The 22,299-nt window shown below is 32.9% G+C and overlaps 1 protein-coding gene across 1 annotated transcript in view; it reads left to right on the plus strand.

The window, feature by feature from the left end:
* KCNH7 (potassium voltage-gated channel subfamily H member 7) overlaps positions 1-22,299 on the plus strand; it is a 623,506-nt gene that overhangs the window by 495,077 nt on the left and 106,130 nt on the right. Inside the window, exon 8 of the mRNA XM_051986258.1 lies at positions 19,900-20,299. Within this exon, the coding sequence (XP_051842218.1) occupies positions 19,900-20,299 (400 nt within the window). The remainder of the gene's footprint in view (positions 1-19,899; positions 20,300-22,299) is intronic.

Consider the following 22,299-nt stretch of genomic DNA (forward strand, 5'->3'; position numbering starts at 1 on the left):
CCATATTAGCAAGTGATTAATACAATGAAGGGCATTAAAGTCATGGGATGAAGATTGATCAATAAGACTGTAGTGGTTGGTAGGGGCTTGATAAGTCAGAGATTTGAAGGGCTGTCACATGGATTAAACAAGAAACTCTTTCATTTTGGCTCTAGATGGTAAAATTGGAAGCCATAAACAGAAGTTGAAAATTGGGAAAAGCAGACTTAATGAAAGTATAGCTTTCATAATAATTAGTGCTAAGAATGGAAAACTAAAAGGGCAGCTAGCTGACATACTAGATAGAGCATGGAGCCTAGAATCAAGAAATCAAAAATCAAAATCAAATCTGTCCTCAGACACTTATTAGTTCTGTGACCCTGGGCAAGTCGTTTAACCCTATTTGCCTCAATTTCCTCATCTGTAAAATGAGTGGAGAAGGAAATAGCAAACCACTCCATTCTCTTTGCCAAGAAAACCTCAACTGGGTTCACAAAGAGTTAGGCATGACTGAAATGTCAAGAAAAATGGGATGGGTTGTCTCAGAAGGAGTGGATTCATTTTCATTAGGAAACAAAGGCTAAATGAGAAGTTAGTGAATACATTGTATGCTATAAGACAAAATGTACACCATTCTAATTTATTCACTAAAACAGAACTTCTAGTACATCCCTAGTCCATCTGATTCTCTGTCACAATAGATCTTTGAACTTTTAACAATACTTATAATTCAGACTTCCACTGTCTCAAACCAGTTTTCTAACACATATCTAGCCACCTAAAGTTTCCTTAGCAAAGTTTTTTTTTTTTTAATTCACTCTTGGTCACTCAAGATGAAAGCTTTCTGGTAAACAAAGATATACAATCTATTTATATTGTTGTCATTAGGGAAACTTAAATATTCTGTGACCTGAAAGATGTTCCAAAATTTCTCTCCCTATTGAAGTATCCATGTCCAATAACCTCATTTTAAAATGCAAACATATTTCTTATGAGAAATAACATATTTTAGCTTATTAATATTTTAACATTTCATTAAATCATATTTAAAATTAGAATCCTGAAGAATGAGGACAGAAAAAATTGATGAGATTACCAATTTTAAAAGCAGGGGGATTTGGGAGGATAGATAGAAATTGTTCAATTGTTTTTTCAGTCCTATCTGACTTTTCATTATCCAATTTAGGATTTTCTTGAAAAAAATACTGGAGGTTTGCCATTTCCTTTTTCAGTTCATTTTACTAATGAGGAAATTAAGGCAAAGAGGGCTAAGTGACTTGCCCAAGATCATGCAGCTAGATCTCATAGTTTAAGGCCATATTTCAACTCTGAAATATGAATTTTCCTGACTCCAGGCCCAGTGTACCACTTACCTCCCTTAGATAGACCTTAATGAATCACAACTATATGTGACCCCCAAAAGTTCAGTATAGGTCATTAATAAAACAATAAGCATCTCTCAAGTACCTACTATGTGCAGGGCATTGTTCTTAGGAATATGATACAAAAAGAAGTCCTTGACTTCAAGGAGCTTATAATATAATGGGGGAGACAACATGCAAACAAATATACAAAAAGCAAGCCATATATGGAATAAATAGAAAATAAAATTAATAATGGGAAATCATTAGCATTGAGAAAGGTTGGGAAAGGCTTCTAGTAAATGGAATTTTAGCTAGGTTTTGAAGTCAGGGAAGTTAGTAGGTGGAGATGAAGAGAGAAAATATTCCTTGGATAGGGAATAGGAAGAAAAAATACCTGGAGCCAAGAGATAAAGTATCTTGTTCATAGAAGATTCAGGAGTCCAGTGTTATGGGTCAAAGAGTATATGTCAGAGAGTAACGTATAAGAAAACTGGAAATATAGGAAAGGGTTAGGTTTTGAAGAGCTTTGAAAGTAAAACTGAGCATTTTGTATTTGTTCTTGGCGGCAATAGGGAATTTATTGAGGGAGAGGGAAAGAAGACATGTTCATACCTGCCTTTTAGGAAAATTACTTGAATGTCTGAATGGAGGATGAATTGATAGAGAAGAAATTTGAGTCAGATAAACTCACCAGGAAAATATTTCAATAATCCAAGACTATTCAATAATCCAGTGATGGCAAAAAAAAAAAAAAAAAGAGAGAGAGAGAGAGAGAGAGAGAGAGAGAGAAAGAGAGAGCATGAGCACATGAGAAAAGAGCACATGTTCTAGAGATATTGCAAAGATGAAAAAGACTGAGACATTGAACAAAAATAATAAACTCTTATATAGTATTTTGCTTAAAATATTTTATCTATATAATCTCATTTGATTCTTACAACAAAACTGTGATTTAGGGACTATTATTATGCCATTTTACAGATTAAAAAAAAAAAAACTGACAGTGTAAGTGGCTTGCCTAAAGTCACATATTTACTGTCTGAAGTAGGATTAGAACATAGATCTCCCAAAATCTACAATCAATACTCTATCTACTATGTCACCTATTTTGCTTTGTTTTATTTTTTAATAGGAGGGGTACCAAAGATGAATTTTATCTTTATCATAATTTCACTTAAGACCATCTGATGAGATAATATAGGGACCAGCAGTGGTAAATAGAAATAGTTCAGGACAGCAATTGATTGGGAAAAAATTATATAAAAATAGCATGACAGAGATCCAGTTTGCAACATGGAACAACCATGACAAAATATCTATCACACATACAAAGGAATGCTATTTATTATGTGAATTAACACATAGGAGTTAGCCAAAGGAGAGGCTTTAACAATTAATAAGGGGAAAGACAAGTTCCCTAATGGAACTCACAATTAAACAGAAGGAAGATGCCATTAAAAAGAATATATCAGGAAGTGGGAATATGCCATTGACTAAAAGGCTAAATCCATAGAGAAATCTAGCAGATTAAACCCAGAAGAGAAGGGGATTATGCCATAAGGGATTTAGTACACTGGAAGAGATAACTATAACAAAGAGAAAGACACTATGATGCAACATGAAGGGGAAGGAGAGGTAAAAAAAAAAGACACCATGAGGTAGGACACCATGATGAGCTAACTCTAAAAGGGATTGAGCAAATATCTACACTATGAGCAGATCTACACCATGAGTGGATTCTTTATAGGAGAAAATAACTTGGGGGGAAGAAGAGATTGACATCATAATTTGGCTTTCTGATTGCATAAGTAAAAGTGGGGTTTCTAGAGATCCTCACCTGAGGTGGAACTGTAATGGAAAGTCCACTTGGACAAAAGCTCTCCTTAAGAATAAAAAGCTCCCTTAAATCTGAGATGATACCATTAGTGTCCTTCCTGCTTGCCTGAGAGAGTATATAATCCTATCATGTTTCAGGTTTTCTCTGCTAATATCCACCTAGCTACCTAAGACCTCATCACAACCACAGAGACAGTAATGATACCTATTGTGAGCAAACTTCATATCATATTTCTTCCATATATAATTTTACATGATTTGCTCTGTAATATAGGTATAGAAATGTTAGGGGATGCCCTAGGATTATTGGTGTCATAAGCAGAAAGAAAAATGAATGATTGTTTCTCTGTTATTTTAATAACCAATTATTAAATTAGAATAGAGATTTTTTTTCCTCTTCATTTCCTCATTTAGAAACCAATCCTTCTAAGTCATTCAGCCAATCTTTGAAGGACAGGCTGATAGATGAGATTGGCCTAATTCTCTGGGACTCTTCTCCTCAATCTTGGGCAGATCCTACCCAACTGCAGGATCTCACTTCTGTTTATAATATAAACAGACTCTAAGTTAGGGTAGTCCAGCCCCAAAACATTAGGACCATGTCATTGTAGCCCTCTAGTTGAGTGCAGGGGGACCCAGTTTATGAAGGAGAAAGCCAACTACTGTGGTCTGGATAAAGATAGATTCCTCTGTCCAGATTGCTGAAGGCAATTAAGTTTCATGATCAAATCAGATTTTCAGAAGGAGGAAATGAAGACTTTTAGCCAACCCCTCAATTGAAAGTTCATCTCATTAATTGTTCACCAATCAGGTTGACTTTTACTTGTCACAGGCATATAAAAAGGTGTAAGCATTCAGGAAGCTCTAAGGTGGATTTTTTTGTTATCTAGAGAGACTATTCATCATCAATTGATTATTTCCTAGCCTACTTAACACAATAAGCATTAATTATCCAAAAAACTATGTTTCTTGGGCCTTACAAAAGTCATAATTTCATTAAGCTATATCAATTTTGGTGGCTTTCTAGCCCCTAGACTCCCACTAAACTTGACAGAGCTTTAAACTAGTCCTAAAGACTATTAATGTAATTACAATCCTCTATGGTCCTAAACAAGTAAAAATAAATGAATGCTTCCAGTGGAAAGATATTATGTGCTCAAACGGGCTAATCAGGGAAGCTTGATCACATGAAAGAATAGCTCTTTGATATTTGGGTCTAGAATAAAATTACTAAATCACAGAATCATCAAGACAGAAGGGATTTGGAAAGATTAGCTCATCTACTTTTGTAATTCTCAGCAGGATTTGACTTAACCTATTCCAAGTATTTAACTTGTCTGTTTCTAAAAATTTCAGAAAAGTTTCTGTATTCTGCCTGTTTTTTTTTCTATCTATAGAATCTTATATTCTTTTTTCATATTTTATGCCTATTTCATCTTGCTAGAAACTTAATAAAGTCAAAAAATCTATCTGGCCATCACCCAGATACATAATATCTCCTCATTTCTATCAATAATAGTTACTAATATATATAAAGCAGTAATTGGGTCACCTCTAAGTCTTATAAGCATTGAGAACCATATGAACTAAAGAAAGTTATATGGAGACTTAAAGAAGACCTTGAGAGAACTTAAAATAACTAAAGCAAAGGTTAGCTGACCACTTGTCTGGAAAGTTGTAGAGGGCATTCTTTTTTCAGGTATGGACTGAGTGATTGCTGATATTCTTTCCAAGCTGAATGGATGTAAATTCATTTTAATAGCACTATTCTGAACCATCTCCAGTTTTTAAAATTCCTTCTTAAAGAGTCATCCTCAGGATTGACTAATTATAATGCTGATATTATTTTATGTTTGGAATTATGATAAGTAAGGCTAGAACTAGAAGAAACTTCAAGAGATCATCTAATCTAAGCTCTTGAATTCAGACAAGTCAACTATTATTATTATTCCTATGTTGCACATGGGAAAACTAAGAATTAGAGACATTATTTTACACAACATGATGATACATACTATTTTGAAATGTTTCTCTTGAGTTTTACTCTACAACCCATGTCTACTTTCAACATTCATAGTCACCAGTCTTTATTATAATTTAAATCCTTCATGCTGCACTTAAATTGTATTTATTTATTTTAGATTTTCAGTGGACACTCCAAATTAGTTTAATATTTTTCACATTTATATCTTGATATATAAGGTCTATAACATGAATCTCATCATGATTCTTTAAAGTAGATAGTACTTTTTCAATTCTGAATGCTGTTTTTATATTAGGTTATCATTGTTGTGGATTCAATTCAGCCATATCTGCCTTTTCATGATCCCATTTGGGGTTGTCTTAGCAAAGATACTAAAGTGTTTTGCCATTTCCTTCTCCAGCTCATTTTACAAATTAAGAAATTTAATGGTGGCTAGTTGGTGCAATGGATAGAGCACCAGCTCTGAAGTCAGGAGGACTGAATTAAATCTGGCCTCAGACACTTAACACTTCCTAGCTGTGTGACCCTGGGAAAGTCACTTAACCTCAATTGCCTCAGAAAAAAAAAATTAGGAAATTGAGGCAAAAGGGATTAAGTGACTTGTCTAGGGTCACAAAGTTAGTGCCTGAGACCAGATTTGAACTTGGGTCTTCCTGCTTCAAGTCCAGTTCTCTATCCATTGTACCATCAAGTCACCTATTTTTCCATTTACCATGAAACAGTTTAATGCTAAATTCTTTTTTAAAAACTATAATCTTATTAAGTATCCTCTTTCCATTAGGCAGATAACAAATTCTCTATTACTTTGTTTTATGAGTTGCAATAGTCAAAACATATTTCACTATTTATAACCAAATTCTTGTGAACTTTAACTCAAATTGCACAGCCTCATCTTTGAGAAGTCAAAGTCACCTCTACATAATAAGGCATCGAAGTGGATTTTAGATGGATTTATTATGAGCAAATCTTACTACTAAAGAATAAGCAGCTAGATAGCACAATGGAATCATGGTCTGGAATCATGAAAACGCATCTTTCTAAGTTCAAATTTAGTCTCAAACACTTACTAGCTCTGTGACCCTGGGCAAGTCATTTAACTGTGCCTCAGTTTCTTTATCTGTAAAATGAGCTGGTGAAGGAAATGGCAAACCACTCCAGTATCTTTCCCATGAAAACTCCAAATGTGTTTTGAAGAGTGAGACACAACTGAAAAATGACTGCATGACAACAAAACTGAAAAAGAACCAAAGTTTCAGTGGAAAGATGTACAATGGTATAAGTAAATTACAATAGATTACTAATGGAAACTTATATATGAGAAGTAATGTGAAATACATCACCAGAACAAGGAAGAACAGAAAAGGAAGCAAATTAGTCATGTACTAATTACAAAAGATAACAGAGAAATAACCTGAATGTTGCATTGACTTCTGCATTATTGTTAAGCAGCCAGAGGAAGACCTATAGCATTCATTCCTCTATAGAGCTACCTACATAGAAAGACTTAAATAAAAAGCATATAAAATGACCAATTGTCTATGATCTACATACATTAGGTAGGCTGTGTTCAGGGAAGACTAATACCTCTGGGGTGAGGGCTACTATCCATCTTTAATGTCTATTTGGTCCACCTCTCACCTGTAGTTTCAAGAAATTGTAGCATGCACAGCAGCCACATCCTGGTAAACCATTTTGGCAGACAAGCTAAAACAGGTTGAGGGTAACCCAGGGGTCTGAAAACCTATGGTGAGTTAGGAGGATGTCTACCCAAAGCATATAAAGACTTCCTCTGGTGAAATGGGTGGATGAGAACAATTTGTTCCAACAGCCACGAAGGCAGGTGAAGCAGGTGTTGTGAAGTGCTTAGAACTTGGTTAGTCATGGAAGACACACTAAGATCATCCACTGCATCTCAAGTCATCAATAGTCACTTTGACTCTGTCCTGCCACTAGACAATGTTGGCTCTGCAAGAGAGAGTGAGACCAATGATTTCATGTAATTCTGGCCCACTTAAATCCAATTTATGCAAGAATCAAAAGACATTACTATACCATTTTACATATATTAAAGGAAGAGGGGGAGCCTATATCAATGAGATCACAGATCCATCAAAATACAACTTCTGTTATTGCTATTACTCCTCTTCCCCCTCCTCTTCCTTTTCCTCTTCCTCTCTTATTCCTAGTCTTCCTTCTTATTGAATTATTTATATTTATATATTTATTATATATATATACACATACACACATACATATTTATATATGCATATATGTGTATCTATGTGTATGTGACTGTGTGTGTGACTGTGTATGTATAAATTATTATTCCCCTGATGGAATGTAAGGTCTTTCTTGGAAAAAATTCTTTTTTCTTTCTTTTTTATATTCCCAGCACCTAGTATAGTGCCTGGGACATAGTAGGTATTTAATAAATTCTTGTCGATTGGTAATTTCATAGACACTCATTTTCCTTTCTTCTATTTTATATGCTACAGGTCTCTAATTACACATTTGTTCCAGAAAAATGTTGGGGATCAATAACACACCATAAGCTAAATATTTAATCAGGGACAAAATCCAAGGGTTGACTTTTCCCCTTCCTCCATTTCTCCTCCTCCTCCTTCTCCTTTTTATTCTCTTCTTCCTTCTCCTTCTCCTTCTCCTATCATTACTCTTACCACTATTTTTCTACTTCTACTTCTACTACCACCATCTAAATATTTTCAGTCACGCTTCACTTTATAAAAGAAAGATACTGTGGCATCAATTAAATATTTAACCTATATTATATTATTGATCCCCAATATTTTCTAACATAATGCAGTTAGAGAAAAGTATTGTATAAAATAGAAAAAAATAAAATGAGTGTTCATAAAATTACTAATCAACAAGATTTTATTAAACACCTACTATGTCCCAATTACTATACAAGTGGCTAGGAATATAAAAAAGAAAGAAGAAAGAATTTCTGCCAGGAAGGACCTTACATTCTATTAGTGAAATAATAATATGTGTGTGTTTATATATACATATACACTCATACACACATAGATATGCATACATGAATATATACTTGCATATGTATGTGTGTGTGCATGCAGTAAATTCAAGATACTTTTGAGAGATGAGATATCAACAAATAGAGAAATCAAGAAAGATTTCATGTTAGGAGATTGAACTGAACTGAACTGAACTTTAGCAAAACTAGGAGGTATAAGAAGTAAAGTTAAGGGTGAAGAACATCCCAGATACAGGGGATACCATGTAAAAAGGCATGGAAATGGGTAGAAAATAGATAATTTCTTGTTGTTAAATTATTTTCAGATCTCTTTGACTCTTCATGACTCCATTTGAACTTTTTCTTATCAAAGATACTGGAGTGGTTTGCCATTTCCTTTTCCAGTTCAATTTACAGATAAGGAAATTGAGGCAAAAAAGATTAAGTGACTTATTCAAGGTCATAGAGTTAATAAGTTCTAAGGCTAAATTTGAATTCACATCCAGGTCTGATATTCTATCCACTGTGCCACTTAGCTTCCACATCAGTAGAGAGATAAATAGATAGATAGATAGATAGATTGATAGAGATGATGATGATGATGATTAGATCTTTTTTGCAGCCCAAAGAATTTTGAGAAAGGCAATTCTAGTTTAATTTCCTTTGCAATTCATTTTAGTTTCTTTGTATCCCCTCTCAGTTACAGATTTTTATTTAACCATAAATTTTGCAAATGCTTTCTCTGTATGTAAATGTACAAATTCCTTAAAGACTTACTTGCAACTCAAAATACTGTTCAAATCATTCAGTAGAAAATGAGAACATCTACATTCAATTTCAACTCAGTTAAGACAATGGTCCTTTTAAGCACCATAGAATTCTGAATTAGCTCATAGGAAAATTTCTATTTAATGATAATCAGCATGAAATGATATTTTGTTAAATTCCAATTGAAAATTAATGTTTTTCTTGTCCACATTGCCCTCAATTTTAGTCTATTTCAAGCAAGTTTTATAATTTGAATTCAGCTCATAAAATGAAAAATATTTTAATTTTTAATCACATTATTTTATAAGTATAATTGCTATTTTAACAATGAATATAATGGAAGTAGCATTTTTTAATAAAGCTAGCATTTAGAAATTTGAATAAAGCTGTTTGAATTCTTTAAAATTTGTTATTTCATTTTCAGCTTGAAGAACTTCATACCACTTAGTAGAAACTCTTAAGAAATGCTGGAGAAAATGAATATTGACATTAAGTAGATCTGAACTAGGCATTAATATTTCCTTAATGGTGAATAGCTAGTCAGACAAACACATGAACAAATTTTCCATTTTTCTAATTATTGCACCCCCGGTAACTATATTACCCATGACAACTTGTTTCAACAGCACTGACACATAATAGCAATACAACCACCAAAAATAACTATCATTTGTAGAGTATCTTAAATTTGGTAATGTATTCTATATGCATAATCTCCTTTGAAACTCACAACAACCCTGTAAACTATGTGTAACAGATATGCTTGTCACCATTTAACAAAAATGGAAATTGAGAGTCGAAGATGTCAGTTTACTTGTCATTAATAATCTGCTAGAATTCATTTTTTTCTCTCTCTTTTTTTTAATTTATTAAAGCTTTTTATTTATAAGTTATGTGCATGGGTAATTGTATAGCATTGACAATTGCCAAACCTTTTGTTCCAATTTTTCCCCTCCTTCCCCCACCCCACTCCCCCAAATGGCAAGTTGACCAATACATGTTAAATATGTTAAAGTATAAATTAAATACAAAATAAGTATACATGTCCAAACAGTTATTTTGCTGTGGAACTCATTTTTAAAGGAGAGCATTCTTTTACATTCTTTTATTCTCCCCATCCCAGTGTTTCAAAACTGCTAGCTGTCAAAATACAAATCCCATTCTCTTCTCTTCTCTTCCTACATCCTTACTCTTATCCCCTTCAACCTAATTCTCTCAATGTTCCACTCCAGATCTACTTACCTCTTTCCCTTCTATTTTGTAAGATGTCTACTCTGCGGTTAAGAATTTGTTTTCATCTTAAAACTTTCCCTTTCTTACTCCTTCAGTCCTCTTGAACTCACTAAGGCCCAACTCCATATTGATGGGTCAGCTTCCAAAACAACATTTTTCAGTCATTTCTTACTTCCCTTCCCCACACACACTGGTCCTCATTACTATAGTCAGACTCTTCCTCCATTATCATCACTCAATAACTTCCTCTTTCCAGATTCATTAAGTTCATATTAAATTACTTAACCATGTTTCTTAGTAGCTCCTATTTACTAAAACTCAGGATACTCCCTTTCCTTCCTGAAGAAGGATCAATATCAGGTTAATAGTCTTCACTCCTTCCCAACTCCTGCCCTCATATCATATCATATTAACATACAAATTGGTACCTAAATATTCTAATTTCTGAGTTCCAATTTGCTCCTTTCCCATGACCTAATGAGATGGTTGTATCTTTAAGTTTTGCTATTACTCATATATGTTTCCCTTCTATGTGCATTAACTATGAAATTCTTTTATCTGATCATAATATTTTATAAATCCATCTTTCACTGTCTTAAAATCCCTAACCTTGTTCTTTATCTTCACCCTGACCTATTCTACCATCCTGTTCTTTCCCACATTATCATCCATGCACTGACTATATTCTCATCTGGGGTGACTAGATGGATAATGCCAGACCTGAAATTAGGAAAACTCATCTTCCTGAGTTCAAATACAGCCTCAGATACTTAAGAGCTATGTGACCCTGAGCAAGTCACTTCACTCTCTTTGCCTCCATTTCCTTATCTGTAAAATGAACTGGAGAAGAAAATGGCAAACCACTCCAGTATCTCTGCCAAGAAAATCCCAAAGGGGATCACAAAGAGTCAGACATGACTAAACAAGAGATAAAAGTATATCTCTTCCCCATTTTAACTTCTTGGTGAAACAATTCATCTCTATCTTCTTCTCTTGAATTTCACACACCATTTTTTGCCCTTTCATCCATCTTGCTCCACTAAGCTCCAGCCTTATATTACTCCCATCATCCCACCTTTGCTTCTATTCTTGGGCTGTTGAACAAAACTAGAGAAAATCACAAACTGTGCTAGCTGCATCTACTACAAATGTGTATTACATAATTTCAACTAAGCCCTCACTGCAGCAAAGCAATCTTTTCATACCTTGTAACAAATTCCTTGTTACATTCACCACAATAGCTTTTCTAAAATTTTCATCTCTCTTCCAACTTTCCAAGATTCTTCCTCCCTCAACTTCTCAATTAAAATTTTTCACTGAGAAAACAAATGAAAACATATGTCAAAACTCCTTCTCAGTCCTCTTCCTATTCTCACATCACTCAGATACCATTCCCTACTAGCTCTTCCTTTGACAGTCTCACACAAAGAAGTGGATCATCTCCTTTCCAAAGTAGACTCCCATTATCTAACATGTATAATCCCATTCTATCCAATCTGCTCCAACCTCTCTCCTTCCTGTATTGATGATCCTCAAATCTATTAATTTGTCCCTAACGTCTCTCTAGTCTCCTATCTTTGACTACCTATTGAATATTTCAAATATGTCCCATAGACATCTTAAACTCAATATATCCAAAACTGAATTTATCTTTTTTTCAAAAATGACCCCCTTTTCTTGCCTTCCCTATTCTTGTCAAAGGGAACACCATCTACCCAGTCACCTAAAGTATCTTTGTGGACTCACTCTCTCACCCTTACAATCTATTTCCAAGTCCTATTGATTCTAACATCAAAAAATTATTATATAGTTCCCTTTATCTTCTCTGACAACTGCCACAACACTTGTACAAATCATCATATCACACCTGTAAAAGCAATAGTCTTTTATCTGGTCTCCCTATATCTTCCAATTCCAATCCATCTTCCTCTCACCTATCAAAGTGGCCTCTCTAAAATTTAGGTCAGTCTATGCCATCTCCTTTTTCCTACTGAATAAATTCAAATAGCTTCCCATTCAAGATAAAAAATAAAATTATCTAGTTTTTAAAGTCTTTTAAAGGCCCAGCTCCTTTATACCTTTTCAGGGTTATACTTTACTCTTTTCCATGTTCAATACTGGCCACCATGTTATTCCTTATATGAGACACTGGATTTCCCATCTCCATGAATTTTCACTGACTCTGCCTATAATGCTCTGCCTCTTTTTCTACCTTCTTAACTTCTCTGCTTCTTTCAAGATTCAATTAAAATCCCACCTTCTACAAGAAGCTTTTCTCACTTTCCCTTAATGCTAGTGCCTTTCCTCTGAGATTATCTCTATATGTATATGTGTGTGTGTGTTACACATACATATATATGTTTACAAATATGTGTATGTATGTATATATGTATGTTTGTATGTACAAAGTTGTTTATTGTCTTCCTCATTAGAATGTGGACTATTTCATGTCAGGAACTGTTTTTACCTTTCTTTGCCTCCAATACTTAGCATTGTTTTTGGCACATAATAAATACTTACTTATATATGTGCAGATAAGTAGTACAGTGTATAGAGTACAAAACATGGAGTCAGAAAATCCAGAATTTAAGTTAGAGACTTACTAACTTTTCGATCTTGAGCAATTCATTTAACCTTTATAAACCTCAATTTACCTATTTGCAAATTGGGGGGGAGGGGGGAGAATAGCACTTAACTCCCAGGATTCTTGTAAGGATCAAATCATAAAATGTTTATTGATTGACTGGCTTGCATATGATTACAGAAGTGAACTTTTCATTTTTATGGCTATTTTTTCAAATTTTAGCCCATGTGTGGCCAATCTTCTCTATTTATTAATAAGTAGAGCTTACTAAAGAATTATGTTTATATATCTGTCTTAAGGATATTTTCCATGATCAATAATTAGCACACTTACTAATTATTAAATTATTACCATCTCTGTCCTTTCTATTTACACTTTCTTTACATGTAGTCTACATGCATCCCATCAATAAGATATTGAAAATTCAAATACTAATCAACCCCAATCCAGGAAAAGCTTAAGAACATATTCTACTTATTCTAATCCTTTGCATTACACTGATATAGTCATATCACTAAGTGTGTTACAAAAAGCTGGTTAGCAGTCATTAATTTAGGAAAACTATCCATATTCCCAGTTTCTCCTCAGAAGGATCTCTATAATGTGGTCTCCTTTATTTGTTGAAAGTGAACTTTTTGTACAACTGACAAACTTATATTCAATTCAAATTACCAAAACATAATTCAAAAGCAAATGAATGTACACATATATATCAACAAATAATTATGCATGTTTTAGCTCTGCTATTAGTCTAGATCATTGAGATTTGAACTGATGCTAAAATACTTAATTACATAAGACAATAAGGGAAAAGGGAAAATTTCTTAAACATCTCGTGGTTATACAAGCATAATAATAGAATTTGCTTATTTTTGTAGTGAACCTTTGAATATTTTAATGCAAAGATAGCCAGATGGATAGACAGACAAACACATAGACCAATTCCATACATTAACTACCAAGGTTTTATATTCTAAATTTATAAAAACTGTATAATGGAAAAAGCTCTAACTTTGAAATGAGGAAACCCTGACTTAAGTCTGACTTTTATATCTTTGTGACCATGGACCAGTCACTTATATTCTAAATTACTTCAACTGTAAAATTGATATAATAATATTTATGCTAGCTACTTCATGAAAGTGTTTGTTGTGAGGAAAGTGCTCAATAGACCTTAAAGTGCTATACAAATGTTATCTATTGTTATCAACATTATAGCATCTATTTTCTTTTGGTTCATACATGTTGAGGCTAGCAGTAAAGTCTCCATATCTATACAATTACAGTTGAATTACAGGCTAATCTTTATTTGTTTGCTTCCTGAATAGAAATTGGGGTGAAATACTTTACCAGTGATGTTTGCTTTTAGATGGATATATTTATGTACACATATGTCTATCATTTATATATTATCTATTGGTAATCATGCACAAGGTTTTTTTTTCTTTTCATGTCAGAATATCCTTTGTGCAGAGCAAGTCTTGTTTCTATGCTAAAAATCATATATCAAATATACCATTTAATTTCTTCCCATAATCTTTCTATCCACCATCGGGTAAATATTTCAAATATAAGCTATTGTGTAAACCTATTGCTATATGGAAAATATATTGAAGACAAGTGGTTTTTCATCTCCATTATGAACAGAGCAAATGAAAACAATTGTGACTAAATTTTAGCCTAGTGGATTGAGGTCAGCTATATGAAAGAATTTCCTAACATTGATGGCTGTTAAACATTGAAATAAGTTTCTGGAAGTTATAGAATTTCCTTTTCTGGGAATCTTTGATTGTATAGTTTTTTTCGTGTATCTTCAATGTCTTTCCAGTGGGTAAACATAATGGAAGAAATAGAGAGTATGTCATAAAATTATAGTTAGAATGGATTACCTAACCAAATCATCTTATAAATGAGGAAACTGAAGCATGGCTATTTGAAGTCATTTGTCCTAGATCACATACACACATGGATATGAAAAAGGAGATTTGGGCTTATAATCCAGTGAACCTTAAACTATTTCATAATAGTGATTTTCCAAAGTCCCTTAGAAGCTCTTAATTTTTTTCTGTGGTGGCAATGGAAAAATGATGTGGCTTCTAAGGTTAAACAATGGACCAAAAACCAATAAGAAATGAATTCAGATTCTAATACTGCCAATGATGAATTTTGTTATATTGGCTATTTATTGCTCCTTAACTAGAAAACTAAAATAAGTAACAGATTTGATGAGTAATTTGGAATGAGATACAAATTAAACAATAAATATTGACTTATGCCATTGACTACCCACTAAAAATTTGAATATATAGCATCATGAAAGGACAGACTAGCTTACATTGGATTTTTTCATTGTCTTTCAGTCTTCTAGCCTTTATCATGATAACCAATAGCTTAATGTTTCTATGACCTTTTTTATAAAGAAATAATAAAATCCAAAAAAAGCATTTAATTACATTTTCCATCTACATTAAGGACAATACAGAACAAAGACCCCAAAAAAATTAAATACAAAGCTTTAGGAAACTTTTTAATGTAGTCACAGAATTTGTCACACTTATAGATTTTTGTACATTACAGTTCATTGAATACAAATTGAAAGTATAGAGTATTGGCAAATTTTAGGGCATAATTTCCATCTCATAAGTGGAATTTCCCCAGTTTGATTTGGAATATATTTGATTTAATTTAGGAACTTTTTAAAGCATACAATCTCGAGATAAAGTATAGTAAAAGAGGGGGTGATCCTAGAACAAGTCCTCCTTTCAGCATGTCAGATGTGTGAGCATGGGCAAATCCTTTAACCTCTCACTCCCTCTAGGAAATTTTCTAAGATTATCAGTTATAGGCATCTATGTCAATGGAGAGAATGTCTATAAAAGAAACAAGCATACCTTAAAGTTTGCACTAATTCAGAAGTTCTTAACCTACAGTTTATATGCTTTTATACACTTTTTAAACCTTTATAATTATGTTTCAATCAAAGTGATTTCCTTTGGAATTCCATGTATTTGACTTTAATCATTTAGAAACTTTATTCTGAGAAAAGGTGAGTGTGTGTGCACCTGCATGTGTGTTTGTACTTCACAGGATTTCCAGGGGAGTCCATGTCCTTAAGAGATTAAAAACAATGGCTGATAAATGAAATGCAAAGGTGATAAAACAAAAGCTGGATCACCATTTCTGGGATATGCAAAAAAGGGAACTAAGAAAAGTTGGACTAGGTGAACTCCAAATTAGCTTCCAATTCTGAGATTATTTTATTCTATCACAAAAACTCTATCTCAAATATTAAGAGCTGTAATTTTTGAAAATATGGACATGGACAACTTTTATTTAAAACTGTTAGAATTAAAACTCATATACCATTCAGAAAATTGACATAATTGAACATCTAGAAAAAGAGTCATTTCACAGAAGAAATCAATCCTAGTTATATGCATTAAAATAAAACTCAACTCAGTAGCCTTTAAGTCCCTGGCATTCTGACATGAGAAATATTAAATTTATTCAATTATTTAAGAGAAATTGCTAGTTCCAACCTTTTCGAGCTATTCAAAATTAGATAGTCATTCTGAATACATGTGGATTTGGGGAATTGTTCATATTCATTATATCTTTTTTTACACAGAACAAAGAGTTTTAAAAAGATATCTTTTGTTTGGCATTGTTCCACTGCTTAATCATTCACTTCTTCATATATTATACCATTGTAGTAATCAATTTTCTTAATTTTCCCCAATACTCAAACTATTACTTTCTACTATACTATATAGTCCTTACAGAAAGATCTCTATTGACAAAGATCAATTACAATTACCATAGCCAGGAACCATGACTTGTACCTTGTAGGAGCTTAATGAATATACAATGAATTCTAATTCAAGGTGAAAAATCAACAGTTGGATAAATTTTTATTTAATGCCATTGTGTACAAAACCAAATGCTGAACATCTAGCAATGAAATAGGAGACAGTTCTTTCAATTGAGGAACCTAATAGTGCAGAAATACAAATCATAATATAAGCAGAATTTTAGTAATCACAAAGGAGAAGTTCAAAGTTTTATGAGAAATTAGTAAATAGGATGTTATTCATAGCTGGGGATGATTTCATGGAAGACTTGGCGCCTACTCTGATTCTTGAAGGAAGTGAAAAACTATCTGAAATATACATTTGCAATAAGTTACCTTCTTTATCAATTAGATATGTTACCATATAGTTTCATTTTAAAAGAATGGTTTTCTAAATGTAAGTCACAAATATAGAAGACCCACTCTATAACACAACCAATTACTACATAAATTTCAATACTCTGAGATAAACTATATCCCTAAAACAAACCTGCCTTCAGCAAAAGATTGATAGAATATGATTAGTCTGAGAAGTAGGTATTAATTATAACATTTCAAATCAAACAAATATAAATGGGTTCCACCATTTCAAGAAAGATAATATTTACCAGTAAATTGACTGAAGCTTCAAAAACATGTTCAGGGCAGACTTATAAAACTATTAGTTGATTTTCCCTGGATATTCATTTTCCAAATGTGTCTGCTGGAAGAGGCACAGTTAAGTGGCTAGAGTGATGAGGCAAGGATCTGAGAATTTGTTCTTCCCTTGTTATCCCTCTGAGGTTTGAGACAATCACTTAACGCTTATCTGTGAACTGGGACAATAAACCTCTAGTCTTAGCCAGATTTTATGAGAATTAAGTATTTAATGCCACTGAAATTAAAAGGTGCTATTTTAATACAAAGTGTCATCTATAATATAAAAGTAATTATCTTTTGGTGGTACCGGGGTATACAACAGTGACCAACAGAGAATGCTCAGATGAGTTAGTAACAGCATTAATAGTTGGTAACAGGGTAACAATAAATATGAGTAAGAATCATTTTTTACCTTGTCAGAGGAGTATAAGTAAATGCACTTAAGCACATATTATTGAACCACAAGGGAACTTTTTTGATTGTTGAAGTTAATATTCATTCATCCTTATAATTCAACAGGGACCTAGACCAACTGCTTAGTAATGGTTTCAGAGTAAACTCTGGTTGGTTCTACATATTCATTTTCTATGAATAATTAAAAAATCATATGTAGATATATGACCCAAAAACCATATTCTTCCAAGTTCTATATTTACCTTATTTTCTTTGTGATATTTATCATGTCAATTTGCATGCTTGGTACACTTGATGATATCTAGTGTTTAAAGATCATTTCTTGGTATAACTAGATAATGCAGGGGATAAGCACCAGTTCTGGAGTGAGGGTCAGATCTGAGTTCAGATGTGACAGACATTTAACACTTACTAGTTGTGTGAATTTGGCCAAGTCACTCAACCCCAAATGACTCCCAAACAAAAAAAGCATTATTTTAATTTATGAATAACCTTAGAACAGGCCAATAACAGTGGATGATTTATTATCATTTTTGCATATGCAAGAAACTTCTTCCATTTGTAAATGAAGTATCTTTTTAGCATTACCATCTTTGTAGTTATGAGAGTTGTTTTTACCTAGTCACCTCAATATGTTACCAAAAAAAAAAAAAAAAACCACTTTATATTTGCTTTGAAGCATTTTCTTTAAATAACTGCTTGCCTAGTGTTTTTGAAAATTATATTTTATTTATTTTTAGGTCAATATAGCAGTTTGCCCCCAAGCTACTATACAAGTATAGCAGTTTCAAATAACAAATCTCAAATATTTCTCTGGTTATAAAACAAAAAATTGGGTCACAGCACAAGTAAAGAGAAATACTCCAAATAAAAGCAGAGGGAAACTATTGAGTGAGCCAGGGAAATTCCTGCTGTCAACATGATAAACAGTATATGTAGCCAGTTCAAATTTCTGCCTTTCAAAGTCTCTGGTGGTTTATGTGGGACTAAAAGACAAGTGTTACCTCCTCTTACAAGGGTATAGCCTTGGGGGGAAGTTAGATAAATTGGAAGATATATTACTTCTTTTCAAAACTCAAGCATTCTATTTAATTTCAGAGTCCATACCTTACTAAATGAAATGCCCAAGGAATGAAAGTGATGTGCACCTTCCAACAAGAAGTAGGCCAATTCTACCTTAGTCTCTCCTTTCATACACTGAGAAGGATTGTCCTTATTTAAAACTTTTTCACAACTCTTTCCTTCTTTTCTACTGTCTCCCACCTTTATCCCCTAGAATCTGACATAATGAAAGAAATAGAGTAATAAAAATCAAAGCTCCTAGAAGTATACATTTCTAAATGTTTTGTATTTCTTTAAAAAAAGAAAATTGATATATGCCAGCTAAAATAAGTACAACTCAACTGCAATAGACTATCAGAGCGACTCCTAAAAAGGATACTTTCTACTCTCTTTGCCCAGTGTGAAGTTAGAATGTCCAAAAATATATTTTTTTTGCATTTCTTTTAATAGTTTTAATGGTTATGAAAAGATTATTTTTAATATTTACATTCAACTTTATATTTATTTTTTTAAACATGGTGATTATTATTCTTAATTAAGTTAGAGGTATTCTGTGAAATAAGTATTCACAGTAGTATAAAAATAAAATCACTCAATAATTGATTGCTTACTACCATGTAACTATAGAATGATTACATATCCTGTGGATTATATGGTTGACATTGTTTAGGAAATGAATATATACTTTGTAGTTATCAGATTTCAAGACCAAATACCCATTTAAGTGTCCTTTTATTATATGGTCCTATCTTACCCTTAGATATTGGTCAATAATAGGATTATTATTATTAGAGATACATGATTATCTGTGACACCTAGAAGCTGATGTGTTAAATTACCATCATAATATTGTTTAATCTTTATATAAAGACAAAGGCTTACCTATCCAGTAAATTCCTGGTCTTATAACTAAAATTTATCAATTGAGGTTAAAATGTAAAGCATACTGTGCAATATAACCAATTGTCCTTTCCTTACTGTGCAATAAATTGTCTCTTTGCAACCTATCTCACAATGCAGTAGTTGAGGATCTTATTTTTTAAATGAAATGAATATTTAATTAAAACTCACTGTTACATTTTGATCTTGCACTTGAAAGCATTTTTTTAAAAACTTGGATTCGCCATTTGGAAGCATGCCTCTACCTGGGTAGTAACACTTTTTGATGTTGCATATTTGTTTCTGCAGACCACAACATTAATTGGCCTTTTGAAGACAGCTAGGCTTCTGCGATTGGTGAGAGTGGCACGGAAATTGGATCGATATTCTGAATATGGTGCTGCTGTTCTCATGCTTCTCATGTGCATATTTGCGCTAATTGCACATTGGCTGGCTTGCATTTGGTATGCCATTGGCAATGTAGAAAGGCCTTACCTTATTGACAAAATTGGATGGTTGGATACCTTAGGACAACAAATTGGAAAACGTTACAATCAAAGTGATGCAAGCTCTGGACCATCCATTAAAGACAAATACGTTACAGCACTTTACTTTACCTTCAGCAGTTTGACAAGTGTAGGATTCGGGAATGTGTCTCCTAACACCAATTCGGAGAAAATCTTTTCCATTTGTGTCATGTTGATTGGCTGTAAGTAAAATTTCTGTCTGATTACCAAATAGAATAAATATATTAATAACTCCAGGATAAGTTTTTTGTTGTTAAAGGGAGGGGAGAAAGATAAGTAAGGAAAATTGTGGACATGATGAGTCATTATCAGATATTTTGTTCTATGGGTTCTGGTTTAATCCAGAGCAGACACTATAGAAACAACCAAAGGTTATTCCTAAGCATATCACCAGAATTAAGTTGGATTTACATTATTCTTAAGGTTCTGGAATGAAATATTTTTATATGGTGTTCTATAGTACTGATAGAGATTTTTTATCAGGAAGTATTCTCTTCTCAGGTAGAGGCTTGTTTGAATGCAAAAAACAATCTTGTGATTCCATTTCTGCAGAGGTGTAAGATTTTTTCCTTAGGCATTGCACTAAGGAATCTATCTGTACCATTGCACTAGGAAATTGGGGGTGGGAGAAAGTGGGAAGAACTATAGTTACAGTGGGCTAATATGAGGGCATCAGTTTTGAACCACTTTAGCATCCTTTGAGTTGAAAAGTCCTATGAGTTCACAATTCAGAACCACAAAAGGGGAGGATTGCTATAAGATTATAGTTTTAAAATATCAACTTTAGATTGCCAATTAAGTTCACATATTGACTTTCAATTTTTAAAAATACTAAATTTTGAAGTGCTTCTCTATATCCAACTTATTGTAAATGTGTTTTCCTCAGTTTGTTGACCAATTTAAGCTACATTTCATATATGAACATATCTGTATATAAGTACTTTCAGCTCTACATATCTGAACATTTGAAGAATTAAATAAAATTGCCTTTCTATAACTATTGATCCTGCTCCCAAAGCCAAGCAAAGGCTTGATTTTAAACACAAATTTTCCATCACACTCTAAAGTATAGTGAGCATGGATCCTGCTGGGTGAAGTATAAATATCATTCTTAAAGAGATAGCTTCTCTTATAATAAACATTCTCCCCTCCACCCCAATTCTATGGAATATATCAATATGCAGAAGCTTATGTCAGCTATTAATTGCAATGACACATGCAAAATACATGATAATACCCACAGATAGAGAGATTACGGAGTTTGGCTTTAAACAATCAATTACACATCTGCCTTGTAAATAAATTCCCAATGGAGCAGGTACTTGAATAAGAACCCCAAATTTTCTAAAACAAAGACGTAAAGAAAATATAACATCTTCTCCAAAGTCATAGAAAGTAGAGTTATCAATGGAACATAAGCATTAATCAAATCAATATTAACAAAGAACAAGATGTGTTTATTCAAAACATTATAAAAAAGCAATTGTTAAACATAATTTATTTATATGCTGACTAGTTTGAAGTATGTATCCCTGTGTTTTTTCTAAGTGTTTGTCCTTGCTTCAGACCATCAAAGAGTAATAGGAGCAGCTTAACATTTTAAAGGATATCATCTAAATAGAAAAGCAAAACAAGATATAATCAATGAGCTATGTTGGAGTAGGCCAAACAAACAAGAAATAGTTATTATCCTTATTAACTACTAACACTTAGATCAAAAAGAAATATTTGGGATTAAGGAGTTAGCCAAGTGATGATGATGGTGATGATGATGATGATGGGATTTTAAAAATGAAAACATTTTATAGTGCTTACAATGTGCCCATTTTATAATTCAGAATACTGAGGCAAACAGAGGTTAAGTTACTTGCTCAGAATCACACAATTAGTAAATGTCGAAGGTCAAATTTATATACAGATCTTCTTAACTCTAGATCTGGTACTCTATTCACTGCCACTTAGCTCACTTAGCTGACTTAATAAATAATTTTCTTAATAATAAATTAGGCTTATGACATATTTTTTAATAAGGCAAATCATTTGTGCTTTTTAACCACTTTTGATAAACTAAGATCTCTACTCTTTGGAGTCATCTAAAGATTAGACCAGTGATTTCATTAGTACAGGGAAATCCCAGGAGAGGAAATTCCTTATATCAATGTAGACCAACATCTTCTCTGTA

This window comes from Antechinus flavipes, chromosome 3 (genome assembly GCF_016432865.1).
Source record: "Antechinus flavipes isolate AdamAnt ecotype Samford, QLD, Australia chromosome 3, AdamAnt_v2, whole genome shotgun sequence".
NCBI lineage: Eukaryota > Metazoa > Chordata > Mammalia > Dasyuromorphia > Dasyuridae > Antechinus > Antechinus flavipes.